This window comes from Neovison vison, chromosome 1, assembly GCF_020171115.1.
Source record: "Neovison vison isolate M4711 chromosome 1, ASM_NN_V1, whole genome shotgun sequence".
NCBI lineage: Eukaryota > Metazoa > Chordata > Mammalia > Carnivora > Mustelidae > Neogale > Neogale vison.
Window position 1 is genome coordinate 59253552 of NC_058091.1, and position 19509 is coordinate 59273060.

Sequence of the window (19509 nt, forward strand, 5' to 3'; positions counted from 1 at the left end):
TCCAGGAGCATGGAACATTTTTCCATTTCTTTCTGTCTTCCTCAATTTCTTTCATGAGTACTTTATAGTTTTCTGAGTATAGATTCTTAGCCTCTTTGAGTAGGTTTATTCCTAGGTATCTTATGGTTTTGGGTGCAATGGTAAATGGGATTGACTTCTTAATTTCTCTTTCTTCTGTCTTGTTGTTGGTGTAGAGAAATGAAACTGATTTCTGTGCATTGATTTTATATCCTGACACTTTACTGAATTCCTGTACAAGTTCTAGCAATTTTGGAGTGGAGTCTTTTGGGTTTTCCACATAGAGTATCATATCATCTGCGAAGAGTGATAGTTTGACTTCTTCTTTGCCGATTTGGATGCCTTTAATTTCCTTTTGTTGTCTGATTGCTGAGGCTAGGACTTCTAGTACTATGTTGAATAGCAGTGGTGATAATGGACATTCCTGCCGTGTTCCTGACCTTGGCGGAAAAGCTTTCAGTTTGGGGCACCTGGGTGGCTCAGTGGGTTAAGCCTCTGCCTCCAGCTCAGATCATGATCTCAGGGTCCTGGGATTGAGCCCCGCATCGGGCTTTCTGCTCGGCAGGGAGCCTGCTTCCCCTCTCTCTCTGCCTGCCTCTCTGCCTACTTGTGATCTCTGTCTGACAAATAAATAAATAAAATCTTAAAAAAAAAAAGCTTTCAGTTTTTCTCCATTGAGAATGATATTTTTCATAGATGGCTTTGTTAATATTGAGGTATGTGCCCTCTATCCCTACACTTTGAAGAGTTTTGATCAGGAAGGGATGCTGCACTTTGTCAAATGCTTTTTCAGCATCTATTGAGAATATCATATGGTTCTTGTTCTTTCTTTTATTAATGTGTTCTATCATATTGATTGATTTGAGGATGTTGAACCAACCTTGCAGCCCTGGAATAAATCCCACTTGGTCGTGATGAATAATCATTTCAATGTACTGTTGGATCCCATTGGCCAGTATTTTGGTGAGAATTTACACATCTGTGTTCATCAAGGATATTGGTCTGTAGTTCTCTTTTTTGATGGGATCCTTGTCTGGTTTGGGGATCAAGGTGATGCTGGCCTCATTAAATGAGTTTGGAAGTTTTCCTTCCATTTCTATTTTTTGGAACAGTTTCAGGAGGATAGGAATTAGTCCTTTAAATGTTTGGTAGAATTCCCCTGGGAAGCCATCTGGCCCTGGACTTTTGTTTATTGGGAGATTTTTGATGACTGTTTCAATCTTCTTACTGGTTATGGGTCTGTTCAGGTTTTCTATTTCTTCCTGGTTCAGTTGTGGTAGTTTATATGTCTCTAGGAATGCATCCATTTCTTCCAGATTGTCAAAATTGTTGGCGTAGAGTTGCTCATAGTATGTTCTTATAAATGTTTGTATTTTTTTGGTGTTGGTTGTGATCTCTCCTCTTTTATTCATGATTTTATTTATTTGGGTCCTTTCTCTTTTCTTTTTGATAAGTTTGGCCAAGGGTTTATCAATCTTATTAATTCTTTCAAAGAACCACCTCCTAGTTTCGTTGATTTGCTCTGTTGTTTTTTTGGTTTCTATTTCATTGATTTCTGCTCTGATCTTTATGATTTCTCTTCTCCTGATGGGTTTAGGGTTTCTTTCTTCTTTCTCCAGCTCCTTTAGGTGTAGGGTTCGGTTGTGTACTTGAGACCTTTCTTGTTTCTTGAGAAAGGCTTGTACCGCTATGTATTTTCCTCTCAGGACTGCCTTTGCTGTGTCCCACAGATTTTGACCTGTTGTGTTTTCATTATCACTTGTTTCCATGAATTTTTTCAATTCTTCTTTAATTTCCTGGTTGACCCATTCATTTTTTAGAAGGATGCTGTTTAGTCTCCATATATTTGGGTTCTTTCCAAATTTCCTCTTGTGATTGAGTTCTAGCTTCAGAGCGTTGTGATCTGAAAATATGCAGGGAATGATCCCAATCTTTTGATACTGGTTGAGACCTGATTTATGTCCCAGGATGTGGTCTATTCTGGAGAATGTTCCATGTGCACTAGAGAAGAATGTGTACTCTTTTATTTTGGGATGGAATGTTCTGAATATATCTGTGATGTCCATCTGGTTCAATGTGTCATTTAAGGCCTTTATTTTCTTGTTGACCTTTTGATTAGATGATTTGTCCAATTCAGTGAGGGAAGGGTTAAATTCCCCTAATATTATTGTATTATTGTCGATGTTTTTTTTTTTAATTTTGTTATTAATTGTTTTATATAGTTGGCTGCTCCCATGTTAGGGGCATAGATATTTAAAATTGTTAGGTCTTCTTGTTGGACAGACCCTTTGAGTATGATATAGTGTCCTTTCTCATCACTTATTATAGTCTTTGGCTTAAAATCTAATTGATCTGTTATAAGGATTGCCACCCCAGCTTTCTTCTGATGTCCATTAGCATGGTACATTGTTTTCCACCCCCTCACTTTAAATCTGGAGGTATCTTTGGGTCCAAAATGAGTTTCTTGTAGGCAGCATATTGATGGGTTTTGCTTTTTTATTCATTCTGATACCCTGTGTCTTTGATTGAGGGCATTTAGGCCATTAACATTCAGGGTAACTATTGAGAGATATGAATTTAGTGCCATTGAATTGCCTGTAAGGTGACTGTTACTGTATATTGTCTCCGTTTCTTTCTGATCTACTACTTTTAGGGTCTCTCTTTGCTTAGAGGACCCCTTCCAATATTTCTTGTACAGCTGGTTTGGTGTTTGCAAATTCTTTCAGTTTTTGTTTGTCCTGGATGCTTTTTATCTTTTCTTCTATTTTCAGTGATAGCCTAGCTGGATGTAGTATTGCCGGCTGCATGTTTTTCTCGTTTAGTGCTCTGAATATATCATGCCAGTTCTTTCTGGCCTGCCAGGTCTCTGTGGATAAGTCTGCTGCCAATCTAATGTTTTTACCCTTGTATGTTACAGACTTCTTTTCCTGGGTTGCTTTCAGGATTTTCTCTTTGTCGCTAAGAAGACTTGTAAATTTTACTATCAGGTGATGGGGTGTGGACCTATTTTTATTGATTTTGAGGGGCGTTCTCTGCATCTCCTGGATTTTGATGTTTGTTCCCTTTGCCATATCAGGGAAATTCTCTACAATAATTCTCTCCAATATACCTTCTGCTCCCCTCTCTCTTTCTTCTTCTTCTGGAATCCCAATTATTCTAATGTTGTGTCATCTTATGGTGTCACTTATCTCTCGAATTCTCCTCATTGTCCAGTGTTTGTGTGTATCTCTTTTGCTCAGCTTCTTTATTCTCTGTCAGTTGGTCTTCTATGTCACTAATTCTTCTGCCTCATTTATCCTAGTAGTGAGAGCTTCCATTTTTTATTGCACCTCATTAATAGCTTTTTTTTATTTCAACTTGGTTAGATTTTAGTTCTTTTATTTCTCCAGAAAGGGCTTTTATCTCTCTGGAGAGGGTTTCTCTAATATCTTCCATGCCTTTTTCAAGCCCGGCTAGAACCTTGATAATCGTCATTCTGAACTCTAGATCTGTCATATTAGCAATGTCTGTATTGATTAGGTCCCCAGCCTTTGGTACTGCCTCTTGTTCTTTTTTTTTTGTGGTGAGGTTTTCTGCCTTGTCATTTTGTCCAGATAAGATTTGCTTTCTCCTCCTCTGGAATTCTGCTGTTCTCCTTGGTGAATGAAGTTGGCCTTGGCTGGGTTTCTTGTTGATATTCTGGGGGAGGGGCCTGTTGTAGTGATTCTCAAGTGTCTTTGCCCCAGGTGGAATTGCACCGCCCTTACCAGGGGCCAGGCTAAGTAATCTGCTCTGGTTTGCTTTCGGGAGCTTTTGTTCCCTGAGCACTTTCTGTAGAGTTCCAGAGGATGGAAATGAAGATGGTGGCCTCCCAATCTCCGGCCCGGAGGAGCTGAGAGCTCGGGGTCTCTCTCCTCAGTATGCCCTCAGAGAAAAGTGCCCAACCGCCCCTTTCTCCCTGGCCTCTGGTCGCGCTTGGAGGAAAGCGCCCAGTCGCTTTTGTCTCCCTGGCCTCTGGTCACACTCCGAGCTCACCCAGCCTGGGACTGGTTCAAGGTAACCCCGAGCTGAGAGCTCACTACTGGGCATTGTTGTTGTAGCCAGCCTCCCAGCTCTAATACTTGTGAGGTCTGTGACCCTCAGACACTCCCAGTCCTTCTGGGACCTCACGGGACTTGGGGTTATGCTGACCCTGTGTGGGCTTCCCCCCGGTTTAGCCTCTGGAGTGATATCCGTCCGTGGAGCAGACCTTTAAAAGTCCTGATTTTGTGCTCCATTGCTCCGCCACTTGCTGGGAGCCAGCCCCTCCCCCCGCAGTCTATCTTTCCGTCCCTTTGCATTCACTTCCCCGCAGGTCCTACCTTTCAGAAAGTGATCGATTTTCTGTTTCTAGAATTGTTGCTCTTCTTCTCTTTGATTTCCCGTTGGATTTGTAGGTGTTTGCAATGGTTAGATAAGCTATCTAGCTGATCTCCTGCTACCTTATGTCTTCTCAGCCTATTACTTCTCCACCATCTTGATTTTTCCCCGTATAACATTGATTTCTGCTCTAATCTTTATTATTTCTCTTCTCCTGCTGGGTTTTGGCTTTGTTTACTGTTATTTTTCTAGCTCTTTTAGATATAAGGTAAGGTTGTATATTTGGGGTTTTTCTTGTTTCTTGAGGAAGGCCTGCATTGCTATATACTTCCCTTTTAGGACCTACCTTTGCTGCATCCCAAAGATTTTGAACTGTTGGGTTTTCATTTTCATTTGCTTCCATGTATTTTAAAATTCTTCTTTAATTTCCTGATTGACTCATTTATTCTTTAGTAGGATACTGTTTAACCTCCATGTACTTGTGGTCCTTCCAAATTTTTCCTTGTGGTTGAATTTGAGTTTCATAGAATTGTGGTCTGAAACTATGCATGGTATGATCGCAATCTTTTTGTACCAGTTGAGTCCTGATTTGTGATGCACTATACGATCTACATGTGGAGAGTATTCTTTGTGCACTCTAAAAGAATGTGTATTCTGTTACTTTTGGATGAAATACTCTGGATATATCTGTTCAGTCCATCTGGTCCAGTGTGTCATTGAAAGCCTTTGTTTCCTTGATCTTCTACTTATATGGTCTGTCCTTTGCTGTGAGTGTGGTGTTAAAATCTCCTACTATTATTTTATTATAACCAATGAATTTCTTTAATTTTATTATTAATTGATTTATAAATTTTGTTGCTCTCAAATTAGGGACATAAATATTTACAATTGTTAGATCTTCTTGTTGAGTACACCACTTTATTATGATATAATGTCCTTCTTTATCTCTTCTTACAGTCTTTGGTTTGAAATCTCGTTTGTATGATATAACGATGGCTATTCCAGCTTTCTTTTGATGTCCGTTAGCATGATAAATGGTTCTCTACACCCTCACTTTCAATCTGAAGGTGCCTTTGGGTCTAAAATGAATCTCTTGTAAGCAGCATATTGATGGGTCTTCTTCTTCTTCTTCTTCTTTTTTTTTTTTAAAATCCATTCTGGTATCTTATATATTTTGATTGGTGCATTTAGTACATTTATATTCAAAGTAAATATTGAAATATATTAATTTAATGCCACTGTATTACTTGTAAAGTTGCTGTTCCTATAGATATTCTCTGTTCTTTGTTACTTTTGGTCTCTCTCTCTGCTCAAATGTTTCTCTTTTATATGTCTTGCAGAGCTGTTTTAGTGTTCATAAATTCCTTTAGTTTTTTTTTTTGTTTTGGTAACTCTTTACCTCTCTTTCTATTCTGAAGGACAGCTTGGCTGGATAAAGCTTTCTTGCCTGCATTCTTCTTTCCATTTAGCATGTTGAATATATCATACCAGTCCTTTTTGGCCTGCCAGGTCTCTGTGGACAGGTCTGCTGCCAGTCTTATGTGTATACCCTTATAGGTTAAGGACCTCTTGTCCCAAGTGGCTTTCAGGATTTTCTCTTTATCTTATTATAGTGAATCTTTATAAATTCACTATAATATGCTGAGGTGTTGATCTATTCTTATTGATTTTGAGAAGAGTTCTCTGTACCTCTTGGACTTGAATGCCTGTTTCCTTCCTTGGATTAGAGAAGTTCTCAGCTATAATTTGTTCAAATAAGCCTTATTCCCCCTTTTCCTATTCTTCTGGGACTCCTATAATACGGATATTATTTTGCCTTATGGGATTGTTGAGTTCTCTAAAATCTATCTTCATGGTCTAATAGTTTCCTTTCATTCTTTTCAGTTTTATTATTTTCCATAATTTTATCTTCTATTTCATTTAGTCACACTTCTGTTTTGTTCATCCTTGTTTTTATGGCCTCCCCTTGGGACTACATCTTGGTTATAGCATTTTAAATTTCAGCCTGACCAGATTTTAGTTCTTTTATCTCCATAGTAAGGGATTCTCTAGTGTCTTCTATATTTTTGTCAAGCCCAGCTAGTATTTTTATCATTTTTTTAAATTATAGTCCAGACATCTGACTTATGTCCATATTGATTAAATCCCTGGCTGTGAGCACTACCTCCTGTTCTTTATTTTAGGGTGAATTTTTCCATCTTGTTATTTTGTCCAGAAAAGAAAGGAGGAAAAATAACAACAACAACAACAATAGAAACTTCAGAAAGTGTTTCTGGTGTATGTTGCATACACTCTGTTATTGAGTTTTGGCTACTTTTCCCCACTGGTCTGTTCTCTACAGTACCTCTTTGCTTGCAGTAGGGAGTATCTGGACCTTTAACTAGGTATGCTTATTGACTTTTTGTTAAGATAAGCCTGGAGAAGGAAAAAAAAAAAAAAAGCCTGATCCAAGACAAGAGAAATGGAAAAGGAATAAAAATGCAAACAGACAAACAAAAAAACATAAGCTTGACTCTAAAGAATAAGAAAGAAGGAAAAAAGAGTAAGGAAAGAAGAAAAGAGGAAAAAAAAGATGTTTGATCTGAAAAATAAAAGGAAACCAACCAACCTACCAAAAAAATGAACAAAGAATTATAAGCCTGTCATCAAAAAAGAAAAAAAAAAGATAGAAAAGAAAAATAAATTAAATAAATTTAAAAAATAAAAAATAAGAAATAGAAAAATAAAAAATTTAAAAAGTTAAGAAGAAAAAAGAAAGAAAGCTAGAAATAAGAAAGAAGCCTGGTCCCATTTCCACCAGAAGCTGACATTTTAGAACAATCTTTAACTTGGTACATGCGAGGGGCCTGTGTTGGTCTTCTGAAGAAGAGGCCTGCTGGGTTGGCTCACGATTTGACTTGTCCTTCCAGGTGCAGGGGCCACAAGATTTAGTGTAGGGGATTCTAGTCTCCACTGTGTCTCTCTCTGAAGTCTGACTGTACTAGTGGGTATTGTAGGGTGTGGTGGTGGAGGAGGAAGATGGCACACCTGGCCTCTCATCCTGGGGAGAGGAACACCTGGCTACCACTGTTTGGAGGCCCCCACAGAAAAGGGAACTGAATCCCAGGATTTTGTTATTTCCCTGCCCTTAACCTGTCTGTGCCCAGGCCATCCACATGCTCAGCACCACAGATCTCCTGTATTTTATCTCCACCCAGAGGAGAGACTTGTGGTGCACCCAGCACCACCCTGTCCCAGAAAAGCAGTGCACAGTGTGTGTACAAAGGCTAGAGGTTATTGTGAAGTGCAGAAAAACTGCAACCAGATTATCTGCCATCTGCATGAGATTATTCCCTACTCCAGTCTGTCCCAGAAAATCAGTTGCACAGAAGCTTGAATCTATTGTGGCAGACAGTAAAAACAGGGGCCAGGTTATCTGCAGTTTGCATGTGTCTCTGCTCTCTGCTCAGATTTGTCCCAGAAAAACAGCTACTAGGCATGCCCACCGTGGTTTAGGTCTAATGTGGCTCACAGCAAAAAGCTGCTACAAGGTTATCTGCCCTCTGTGTACACCTTTCTCCCTGCTGTTGAGCACCCTACCCACTGTGCTCGCTCTTGCTTTTTTCCTGTCCATGACTTTGCTCCATGAAAAGGGTCCCCTCCTCTTCATAGCTCTGTGGTTTTCCTCTCCCACAGTTCATGGCTCCAAACCTTGCATCTGCCACGTTCTCTTCCTCCAACTGTGCAGACTATTTTCTTAATCCTTAGCTTGTATTCCTAGTTGTTCAAAATAGTTCAATGCTGATCTGTGTTCAAGGGACAAGGCAAGCTCAGGGTCCTACTACTACCCCACCATTTAGCTCCTCCTTGTTTTACTAATATTTTTGAGGATTTTTGCCTCTATGTTCATGAGAGATACATGTCTGTAGGTTTCCTTTCTTGTAATGACTTTCTCTAGTTTTGATATTATAGTAATGTTGGCTTCATAGATTCAGTTAGGAGGTGTTCCCTCTGCTACTATATTCTGAAAAATATTGTGGAGACTTGGTATCATTTCTTCCTTAAATCTTTGGTAGAATTCTCCAGTGAAACCATATGGGCCTGGTGCTTTCTGTTTTGGAAGATTACTTATAATTGATTCAATTTCTCTAGTAGATATAGACCTACTAATATGATCTATTTTTCCTCGAGTGAGTTTTGGTAGATGGGTCCATTTCATCTAGATTATCAAATTTGTGGGCATGGAGTTGTTCACAATTTTCTTTAATTATTCTTCTAATGTCTATGGAATTAGTGGTGAGACTGTTCTTCAATTTCTATTAGTAATTTGTATTTTCTCTGTACTTTTCTTGGTTAGCCTGGCTAGAGCTTAATCAATTTTACTGATCTTTTCAAAGAATTAACTTTTGGTTTTATTTCCTGTGTTTTATTTCATTAATTTCTGCTCTAATTTGTATTATTTCCTTTCTTCTGTTTGCTTTTAATTAAATTGCTCTCTTTTCTTTGGCCTCCTAAAGTAGAAACTTAGATGATTGGCTTTAGATCTATTTCTTTTCTAATATATGTATCTAATGTTCTAAGTTATCCTCTAAGCACTGCTTTCTTCGAATCCTACAAATTTTGATAACTTGAATTTTCATTTTTTTTTCAGTTCACAATATTTTAAATTTCTTTTGACACTTATTCTTTGGCAATATGTTATTTCTTAGTGTGTTACTTAATCTCCAAATATTTTGAGATTTTCTAGCTATCTGTTCCTGATTTGTAATTGATTTAGTATTATTTAGTATTTATTTTTATTTTTTTTTTTTAAAGAGAGAGAAAATCTTAAGCAGGCTCCACACCCAGTGCAGAACGTGACCTGGGGCTTGATCTCACCACCCTGAGATCATGATCTGAGCTGAAATCAAGAGTCAGCTTCTCAACCAACTGAACCACCCAGGTGCCCCTTGATATGTAGTTTAATTCCATTGTAGCCTGTGAACATACTTTGCATGATTTCTGTTCTTTTAAATTTGTTGAGGTGTGTTTTATGGTCCAGAGTATGATTTGTCTTGGTAGAATGAGAATGCGTATTCTGCTCTTGTTGAATACAGTATCCTATATATGTCAATTAAATCAAGCTGATAAATGGTATTGTTCGGGTCAACTATATCATTGCAATTTTTTTTGCCTACAAGAGTTGTTTAAGTCTCCAACTATAGTTAATAGAGGATTTAGATGTTTTCTTGCAATTCTATCAGTTTTTGTCTCCCATATTTTAAAGTTCTGTTGTTAGATGTATACACATTAAAGATTATTATGTCTTCTTGGGGGAATTAATCCCTTTATCATGTAATGCTTCTCTTTATCCATGATAATTTTGTTTGTTATGAAGAGTACTTTGCCTGACATAAATATAGCTATACCATCTTTATTTTGATTAACATTAGCATGTTATATATTTCTCTATCCTGTTAAGTTTAGCCTATCTATGCCTTTACATTTCAAGTAGGTTTCTAGTAGGTAACACATACTTGGTATTGTTATTTTATCTACTGCAACACTTTTTTCTTTTGATTGCTATATTTAGATCATTCACATTTAAAATAACTATTAAGGGGTACTCGTGTGGCTCATTTGGTTAAGCTTCTGCCTTCAGATCAGGTCATGATCCCAGAAGTCCTGGGAATGAGTCCCAAATCAGGGCCCCTGTTCAGCAGGGAGTGTTTTTCTCCCTCTGCCCCTCACCAACCTTATTTTTTCTCTTTCTCTCACTCTCATGGTCTCTCTCTCAAATAAATAAATAAAATCTTAAAAAAATATAAAAAAATGATACAGTTGGAACAGTAACTACTCTGTTTGTGTTTTCTATTCCTTGTGCTTATTTCTTCTTTTCTTCCCCCTCTTTTCTGTTTTCTCTGCTTTAATTTTATATGCTTCCATTTTCTCTTTCTTTTCTCTTAGAATGAGAATTATGCCTTTTTTCTTGCAGTTTTCTTTTTTTCTAGTGTTTCCCTGGAGTTGCAATACAAATTTAAAACTAATCTAAATCCGCTTTCAAATATTGACTCATAGATAGTGCAGATATGAAGCAATAAGGTATTATCAATTTCTCCCTTCCATACCTTATGACTTTATTGTTACTCATTTCACTTATCCACATACAATAATCACCCAATATATTATTATTATTATTGTAACTGTGAATAGCACTTCTCTAAAAGATCAATAAAGAATAAGAAGAATGAAATATTTTGTTTTGCCTTTACTTATTCCTCTTTCTGCTTCTCCTTTCTTTATGTAGATCTAAGTTTCTGACCTGTATGATTTTCTTTCTCTCTTAAGAACATGTTTTAACATTTCTTCTAGGGCAGTTCTCTGGACAATGAATTCTCTCAGTTTTTGCTCACCTCAGAAAAATCTTTATCTATCCTTCACTTTGTTTTTATTTATTTATTTATTTTTTAAGTAACTCTATGGCCAACGTGGTCCTTGAACACAACCCTGAGATCAAGAGTCACATGTTCCACATATAGTGCCAGCCAGGTACCCCTTATTCAATTTATAGAATAATGTTGCTGGATGTAGAATTCTAGGTTTTTTTTTTTCCTTTCAACTCTTTAAACATCTCACCCCACTCCCTTTCTGCTTGCAGTGATTTCTGATGATAAGTATGCCATAAATCCTATCCTCATTGTTTTATAAGTAAAAGGTATCCTCCTCTACTCTTGCAACCCTTTCCCTCTTAATCCTAACTCCTTTCCATTTCTGCATCACTGGCCAAATTTCTATCTATTTCCCTATTAACTCCTGTTCATCTCACTGATGTTTTCTTTTTAAAGTATTTTGAGGGGCACCTGAGTGGCTCAGTGGGTTAAGGCCTCTGTCTTAGGCTCAGGTCATGATCCTGGAATCCTGGGATCGAGCCCCACATCGGGCTCTCTGCTTGCAGGGAGCCTGCTTCCTCCTCTCTCTCTCTCTCTGCCTGCCCCTCTGTCTACTTGTGATCTCTGTCAAATAAATAAATAAAATCTTTAAAAAAATAAAGTATTTTGAAATGTATTTAATATATAGTAGAAATTTTACACACCTCCATACATGTTATACCTACTTACTAAGATCATTTATAATGAAGGCTAAAACAACTTGGGAAAGCCATACAATGCCCTATGGAAATCTCATAAATTAAAGTAGCTAAAACTGAAGTACTAAAATCCTACCAGTTCATAAGTGTTTTTGGATCTCCTAGCCTGGGGAAAAAAGAAAATTAAATTAAATTAAATTAAATTAGAGTTACACTTTTTACTGTCTCCTGAGTAAGTAGCAGAAATGATGTTTTGGCAGAGCTGAATAGAAGAACAATGCTAAACCTTAGTAAATTCTTCTCTTTCTTTGAATAACTGCATACCAGGTGACTTTTCTGGTGATCTCTGTTAGAACAAGACAGGGCTGCATAACAAAGTTCCCATATGCTGTTATGGACTCAAATAATTGAGTCACAACCAAAGGGAAGTGACACTTACCAGAATTCGTTTGTTTCAGACAACAAAAACAGTAAGAAATCCAGGTGTTGAGTCACTAAGAAAAATGAACACATACAAGAACACTACAAAATCCAAAGCTATTTTCATTTTTTAATGTTATCTTTATATTTTAAGAAGTAGATCTTTTTCTGTGATAGTTTTAATATTGCACTCTTATTAGTGTACAATTGCAAACTTGTATTTTGTTGGGTTCAGTACTGATGAAATGGTTCTAACCATCATTTAATTCTACTTGTCCCTAGAGTATAAAACGAAACCACCAAAGGTCATTGATAGGTCATAAGGTAATAAGATGAAAGGGACACCAGTCTCACTTGGTGGATGGCTGCTTAAAAGAAAATCTGAGGAGACAGTATGCCCTCCCTCACTGTTGCATCCAAAGACCAGCTTCCTGACTAATACTGGCATTATTAATATTCTATTTCTTTTCATTAAGCAGTGACACAGTGAGTATTTGGATACTGTCTATGTTACAAATGAGAATAACAAAAGGAGGACTGCTACCATGGAAACCTACCTGATGGCCTTTGTGGTGAGCTTCTTGCTACTTGAATGCAAGCAAACTCCACACAACAAAGAGCCGATCAATGTTAGGCAAAAAGCTTCTATGCAAGAGCACTGATTATTAACTTTAATGAATGCCTTCAACATTGCAATCCAAGGCAGCATTATTCTTGTCCAACCTCATTATTAAATAAGCACAGGGGAACTTGCATTAAGATATACTTTGGATTGCAAAGCAAGAGCCAATTTAGGGCCATCTTCCACTATTTGTCTCTTGTAAAAACAAGCTATATAGCTAGCTTAAAGATGCGTGCACTTAGAAATAAACTATTAAAAGAAAACTAAAAGCTGGGCTGTTGCCAGCTACATTTCAATAGATCAACCTCACTTAATTTGTATGTGTCAGATATTTCTTCCTCTAGACAGTCCTTTCCTCAGAGGAAAATTCATTCAGAGGCTTGAAGCATACAATGTTTTAAATGTAGCTGTATTTTCTGTGTGGTTATTTTAGAGAAGAATTTATTTGGTCAAGTTCAGACACTATCCCTACTAACCCAATATGCTATTAAAAATCCAGATTTTTCATAATTTAATAATTTTGGGAGTATACATAGCCAAAATTCTAACTGAGTGAACAAAAAGGAATAAAAATTAAGTTAATAAAATTAATGGTAATGGGACAGACATATTATTAATAGTTTTCTTCCTTTTAGAAAACCACTTTAACCCTCCTCAATGTCAATTAAGAAGTTATCTCTTATGCTAGATTGTATTTGTGATCCTGGCTAGTAGTCTATTCTTTTCTCTCTGTGTCCACCTGAGTGCCACTTTCCAATTTTGTTCTAGAAGTCTTCATTCAAGAATGGAACAACAAATGTGGACAAGGACAGAAAGTGGGAGAATTGATAACTGCTAATACTTGTGAAAAATTTATTTTTCCTTTGAGAGGAAACTTGTTCAGAACTACAAATATATATATGTTTTGACAAATATTACAATTCTCCCTTATTTTTAAGGGAGTGAAAATTCATCTGGGGAGAGTTGCTATGGTCATTGTGTTGAAATGACATCCACATTACTGTCTTGCCCTAGTTTTTACCATCTTTGACCCTCATGAATTTATGGTTTTGAAAGTATGCATCATTCATTTATTTATTCCTTCAAAATATATAGGCCCCAGTTATGCACCAGATACTGTCTCAGGTGTTGGGGGTAATTTGGAGAATGTCTTTGTAGTTCCTGCCCACAAGCTTATAGTCCAGTGGTGGTGCAGGAGTGAGGTTTCACAGTAGTGTTATAAGTGCTATAATAGGGTGATTAGGGATGCCATGGGAATACTTAAAAGGGACACCTACCAACAATCAGAGTGTTGGGGATGACTTCCTTGGTGAAGTGACATCTGATTTGAGACTCAAAGATAGCTGGTAAGTGGAGGTAAGTCCTAGAAGCAAATGGTCCCCACAGAGAGGTGGAGTGAGTGAGACCAAGTTTAAGGAACTATAAGAAGTTTAGTGGAACTGGTGTATGGAGTTCTGGGGAAGAGGCAGAGCTCACTTCAAAGGGTTTTGTGTACTAAAATTTTATAATAGTGCAGCATTATTTTGTAGTATCAAATTTAACCTGGCTTCCTCGTGGCCTGAAATCCTTATGCCTCCTTATAAACTTTTTCTCCCTTTAACTATGTGGATACTTTATACATTCACACTTCCATCCTTAGCCAAGAAGCAGGAAACAACCCCCAAATGCCCATCAATTGATGAATGCATATACAAATTGTACTTTATCTAGACAATGGAATATTATTTGGCCATAAAAGTAATGTAGGCTAATACATGCTACAACATGGATGAATCTTAAAAACATCATGCTGAGCAAAAGAAGCCAGACACAGAAGGCCACATATTGTATAGTTCCATTTATATGAAATATCCAGACCAGGAAAATTCATATAGACAGAAAGTAGGGTAGTCATTTCTAGAGGCTGAAGGGAGGGGAGAATGGGGAGTGACTGCTTAAGGGGTACAGTGATAATTTGGGGGGTAACAAAAAGGTTCTGGAATTAATAATAGTGACGGTTGCACAACCTCATGAAGTCTTAAAACCACTGGATTATATGTAAATTATATATCTACATAAATCCAACAAGTATCAGGTGTAGATGAAACAAGTTTGGCAATATATTGATAATTACCGGAGTTAGGTGATGGGTAGTAGGGGTTTATTGTATTATTCCCCCTTAAAAAAAGCAAAACAAAAAAACCCTTTCATGTCACACATAGAAGCCAAGAGATACCAACTCATCCAGTGTGTGGTCACTAAACCTTAACATTTGCTTACAGTCTCTTCTTATTCATTCATTTCTGTGTTTAACACATGCTTTGAGCCTAACATTTTGGTAGGAGGTGGGGTTATTACAATGAACAAAAGAGGCAGAGCTTCTACCCTCAGAACTTTGCCGTCTGGAAGGAAAGCCAGACAACAGAGTACCAGGTGAGGGAAGGACATGGTACGAATGCTTTGAGAGCATGGTGTGTCTGAAGGATGGAAAGAAGACAGACGTAACTGAAGGGTAGAGGGTGAGCGGGCAAGGGCAGGAGATGAGGTGGCATAGTTAGGCAAGGGTGAAGTTAGACAGGGCCTTTGAGACCACTAAAGGGTTTCAGCAATAAAAAGTTCTCCAGATGCTGTCACTTCTTCAAGGCCAGTTCTTTTTCATTTGTGTAGGCCAGAAATCAAAGCATCAAGAAGAATTGAGAAGTCACTGTCCTTTCCCTTAACAGTGGCCCATGTATGAGCAAAGATGTCTCTGCTAAGGATGATAATCAGTGTGCCTGGTTGGTTCTGTTATTTATTGCCCCAAATAACAGGATGTAATGGTAAGTATGGGGCAGAGGGAGAATCATATGGGTGGTGAACCCAGAACAAGAGCAGTATTTGCCATCAAAGAATGCTATTGAATGAAGCTCTCTTCCTGCTGGGCGGGTGGGGAATGTGACACTGCACCTTCGGCAGTGATTCCTGTAGCTCCTGAGAAACTCCATGTTCTTCTTCAGTGAAGCTACCTTGAGCTTCAAGGCCACTGGTCAGAGGTCCTTTTTGACACCTCCAGTAGCCCAGCTGTGCAAGTTGTTATTCTGCATGTGCCATCCCTGTAAGCCTCTGGTCATACGCAGGTGGGTGTACAGACTTGGATAACGGTGTTACCTGTCACCCACACAATGCCCATTTCTGAGGTTTACGCCTGGTCCCTGTTAGCTTATTTATGAACCTGGCAAGCTAAGACTTGGAACAATATTTCTAAAGGTTATAACCGTACTACTGCAGAAGAGAAGGAATTGTACATGATCTCAGGAGAAGTGGTGCCACCCTATCCTGGATGTCCAACAAGAGGTACCACCATCCTCTCTGGAAGTTCACCATCCTCTCTGGAGAACAGACCCGAGCTCCCTGAGGCCAGCTCACTTCCCTCTGGAGGGAGAGGGTCTTAGACCCAGAAGCTCTTTCTAGCCACCCTTCCTAGGCATGGAATCATGGCATTCATAAGAATGCCTTTAATGCAGCCACGAGATGTGATGCTTATACTGGCAAGGGCCTAGATGTCAGTACAACGTGTGCCATGTAGCTGGTGGTATTTTATCAAGTAGCTCAGTGTTACAGACTTTAGAACACAGATGTCACAGCCCCAGAGCCAACTACAATGAAAATTAAGATTACTACCCCTGTGAGTGCAATTACAGTATCTGGCTACTCCTTTGACTTTCTAGCAGATGTGGATGAGCAGATAGAATTCCGATGAGTTTAGCCTGCCTGTTTGCCATTGCAAATACTTTTAAATGGACTGCTAGCAGATACATAGCACTTTTCTGTACAAGTTAGTTCACACGTATAAGTTTTCTCTGGCAAAGGTACACATCTTGTTAGACTTATGTACCAGGGACATGCCATTTTAAAAAGAAACCTGTCCTTGTCTGACAGGATGGCAAATGGCACTGTTTAGCACTGTACTCCAGTTAGCTATTTTTGATCATGTGTTTTCTGAAGTTGTGTACATACATTTGGTTTAAAGTTTATACAGGCATTCTGTGTGACAAAGGAAGGCTAAGTGTAATGTGTTTATGGAGGGGACTTGGCCTGACGTGATAGTGTTTGGCTGACTGACAATGTCATGTGAGCTGTTCACTCCTCTGGGGCCTGATTAGATCTACACAGAGTACTAATGGCAATTCCTGAATTTCTCAAGAGGCTGGCAAGACTTTATGAATGAACTATCACTTCTTTTTTCTTTTCTTTTTAATTTTTTTTGTCACTTCTTTCTTACAGTCCTCCAGCAGAGCTAGGAAACAGAGCTAATCCAAGCCTTCGGACTCCATTTTCCTTCTCATCCAATGTGTTTTCAACAGAATAGCACAGGGCTTAAACTACTTGTTATGGATGCAAAGCAATTTGTGTATTTATACCTGTAAATTTATGCATTGTTTTAATTTACGTAAGATTTTGGTATCATTTCTCAGCTTTTAAGGATGACTTACACATCTTATTTTTCTACTGTTATGTGAGAATATCACAGCCCAGGGATACATCATGGCATAAGGAAAAATAAAAGTGCTACCCAAAAAGAAAAAAAAAATCCAAACAGGAAAAAACAAACCATTGAAGGGTTTTAAGTAGGAGGATTGACATGATCAGATTTGCATTTTAAAACACTCTGCCCAAGAGGTGGAAAGGGGATGGGAGACACTGTGAGAAAGGTAGTGAAGAGGGTTTGAGTGTGGGAGGGGCTAGATCAACAGGGCCTGCCAAGGAGAGCATGAGCAGGATACCAGAGGCAGTATGGCATCATGGGAAACAGGCAAAACAACCAACCACCCAACCAAAGGAACACACACAAAACAGATTCAAACAAGGATGTTGTAGAGAGGTAAAATAAAAGTAGCCCTAGTGGGAAGAGGAAAGGTAGAACTGAGCTCGTCCTGGCTGGAGGAGGACAAAATGTGGCCAGTTCCAAGTGCACTGAACTTCTTTGCCTATGATTTGCCATCTCTTGCTTCCAGGCCATCTCCTTTCTCTGCCTGACCCATTTTTGCCCTGGCCCTTTTTATGGCCCCTCAAGGGCCAGCTCCCATGTCACTTCTTTTGGAGAACTTTTATGATGCTATGAGTCTGGGTTAAGGAATGTTCATCTGGACTTTCAGAGCCTTCTGTATTTCTATTATATAAACAGCCCATATCAACGTAAGGTAATTGCTTTTTTATTTTTCTGTATTCTTAAGTAGACTGTCAGCTCCTTGAGGGCAGAGTTGAAGCTTAATACATCGTTTACCACCTGTATGTAGCACAATGCCTGACACACCATAGAGAAACAGACACTTGAGAGACTTTTAGCATTGTACTCAACAAATCCTGTCCCTAGTCTACACTGTCCCAGATCTCTCAGATTAAGGGAGAATTAAGATGTTATAATAATAATCAAGCTAGTTCCTTGTCTTTGAAAATTACTAGGAAAATGGGTCTACTTAAATGTATAAAGCCAAAGTTTTGCATAGTTATTTTAGAACAAGATTCTCTTGCCATTTCCTTTATATCTCAATCAAAAGATCATTTTGGCTGCAGATTTCTTTTCACTCTTGTGGCATAAACTCAAATCTGGTACTGCAGTGCCTGGGTGGTGTAGTCAGTTAGGCATCTGACTCTTGGTTTCTGCTCAGGCGTGATCTCAAGAGTCATGTGATTGACCCCCATGTCACTAAGACTCTCTCTCCATCTCTCCGCCCCCCACCATGTGCATTCATTCATGTTCTCGCTCTCTAAAAATAAATAAATAAATCTTTTTAAAAATCTCCTCAAATCTGGTACAAATATGTCCTCATCTGAATTTTTTTTTTTTTAATCAGTGTTTATTTGTGCCTCAGAGGAGACCAGCAATGCTGGGTGCTGTGGGAGACACAAATGTCTGCAGGCTGTGGAAACCCTATGCCAAAGATGAGACTGAGCAGGGCTAATGGTCACCGTGGAGTTGTTCACATAATCCCCTCCTGCAGCCGCCAGAGAATATGTTCTGAACCTTCAAAACGCTCCCATATTCTCAAAGACACAGAGAAGGCTCACCTCAGGGAAATGAAGAGTCTATAATTTGACTAATAAAAGGATCTTTCCTCTACTTGAAATGTTTTTATTGCATGACCTAGGTCACCTCCCATACGTAGGATGACACTCTGACAAGGGGTTCAGTCTGTGTGGTTCTTTCTAAAAGTCTATCATCTTCAGTTGGTAATTTAAATGAATCAGGCAGGTAGGAGAAGAGACAAGCCAAAATTCAATATTAGAGAAATGGGTGGTAGGAATATTATAAACTACTTTATATGGTTACCATTGAGCTAAGTGTAAGGTAGGTGTGTGTGTATGTATATATATAATTTAAATTTTCCCTACTTTGTCTGCTTGCTTTTAGAACTCATGCACTGTCACAATTTCTCTTATTAAGCAATCTATCTTAAGAATATTTTCTGACATTTTGACTGATGTGATGTCTAAAGGAAACGTGTTTGTATTAACCCTTAGAAAACTGTAGCTAGGAAAGCTCTCTTTATTTTCTTTAAGACCAATTCAACTGCTGACCTTTCTCTTGCTCTAGATAGTGAATGGAGGGGATCTGTTTGAGGGCAGGACAGGCTTTGAAAAAAATCAACCAGATAACCACATAACAACAACTGCTTTTTAACTCCTTAGATGGAAAGGAATAGAGCATTACAGTAGTGTCCCCTAGAGAGGCTGAACCCAGTCTTGGGAGTCAGAGAAGACCTCCCTAAGAAAGAGATAGTTGAGCTGAGATGTCAAGAATGAAGAATTGTGGGGGTATGACTAAAGGGAGGTGGGGTGGAGGTATGAGGAAGGTGAAAGCTTTGACTTTAGAAGAAACTTAGATTGCTCTTAACCATTAAAGAGAAGGTCACTGTGGCTGGATCCAGTAAGCAAAGAGGGCAGAGGAGGATGAGGGAGCTAGAGAAGTCAGTGGGTTCAAATAATGCAGGTCCCTGCAGCCATGAAAAGAAATTTTGGACTTCCTGGAAGCAATGGGAAGTCATCCATACTCTCTGAGCAAAGGAGTGACATGGTCAGTGTGCTTTTAAAGGATGTGCCCAAGGAT

The 19509-nt window shown here is 38.5% G+C and overlaps 1 protein-coding gene across 3 annotated transcripts in view; it reads right to left on the bottom strand.

Moving 5' to 3' along the window:
- Positions 1-19509, bottom strand: part of AIG1 (androgen induced 1) — a 270821-nt gene that overhangs the window by 28403 nt on the left and 222909 nt on the right. Inside the window, exon 5 of one of the 3 annotated variants that reach the window (XM_044247613.1) lies at positions 12905-12911. The exons of the other annotated variants lie outside the window; for them this stretch is intronic. Coding sequence (XP_044103548.1) covers positions 12905-12911 — 7 coding nt within the window. The remainder of the gene's footprint in view (positions 1-12904; positions 12912-19509) is intronic. 3 annotated transcript variants of the gene reach the window in all.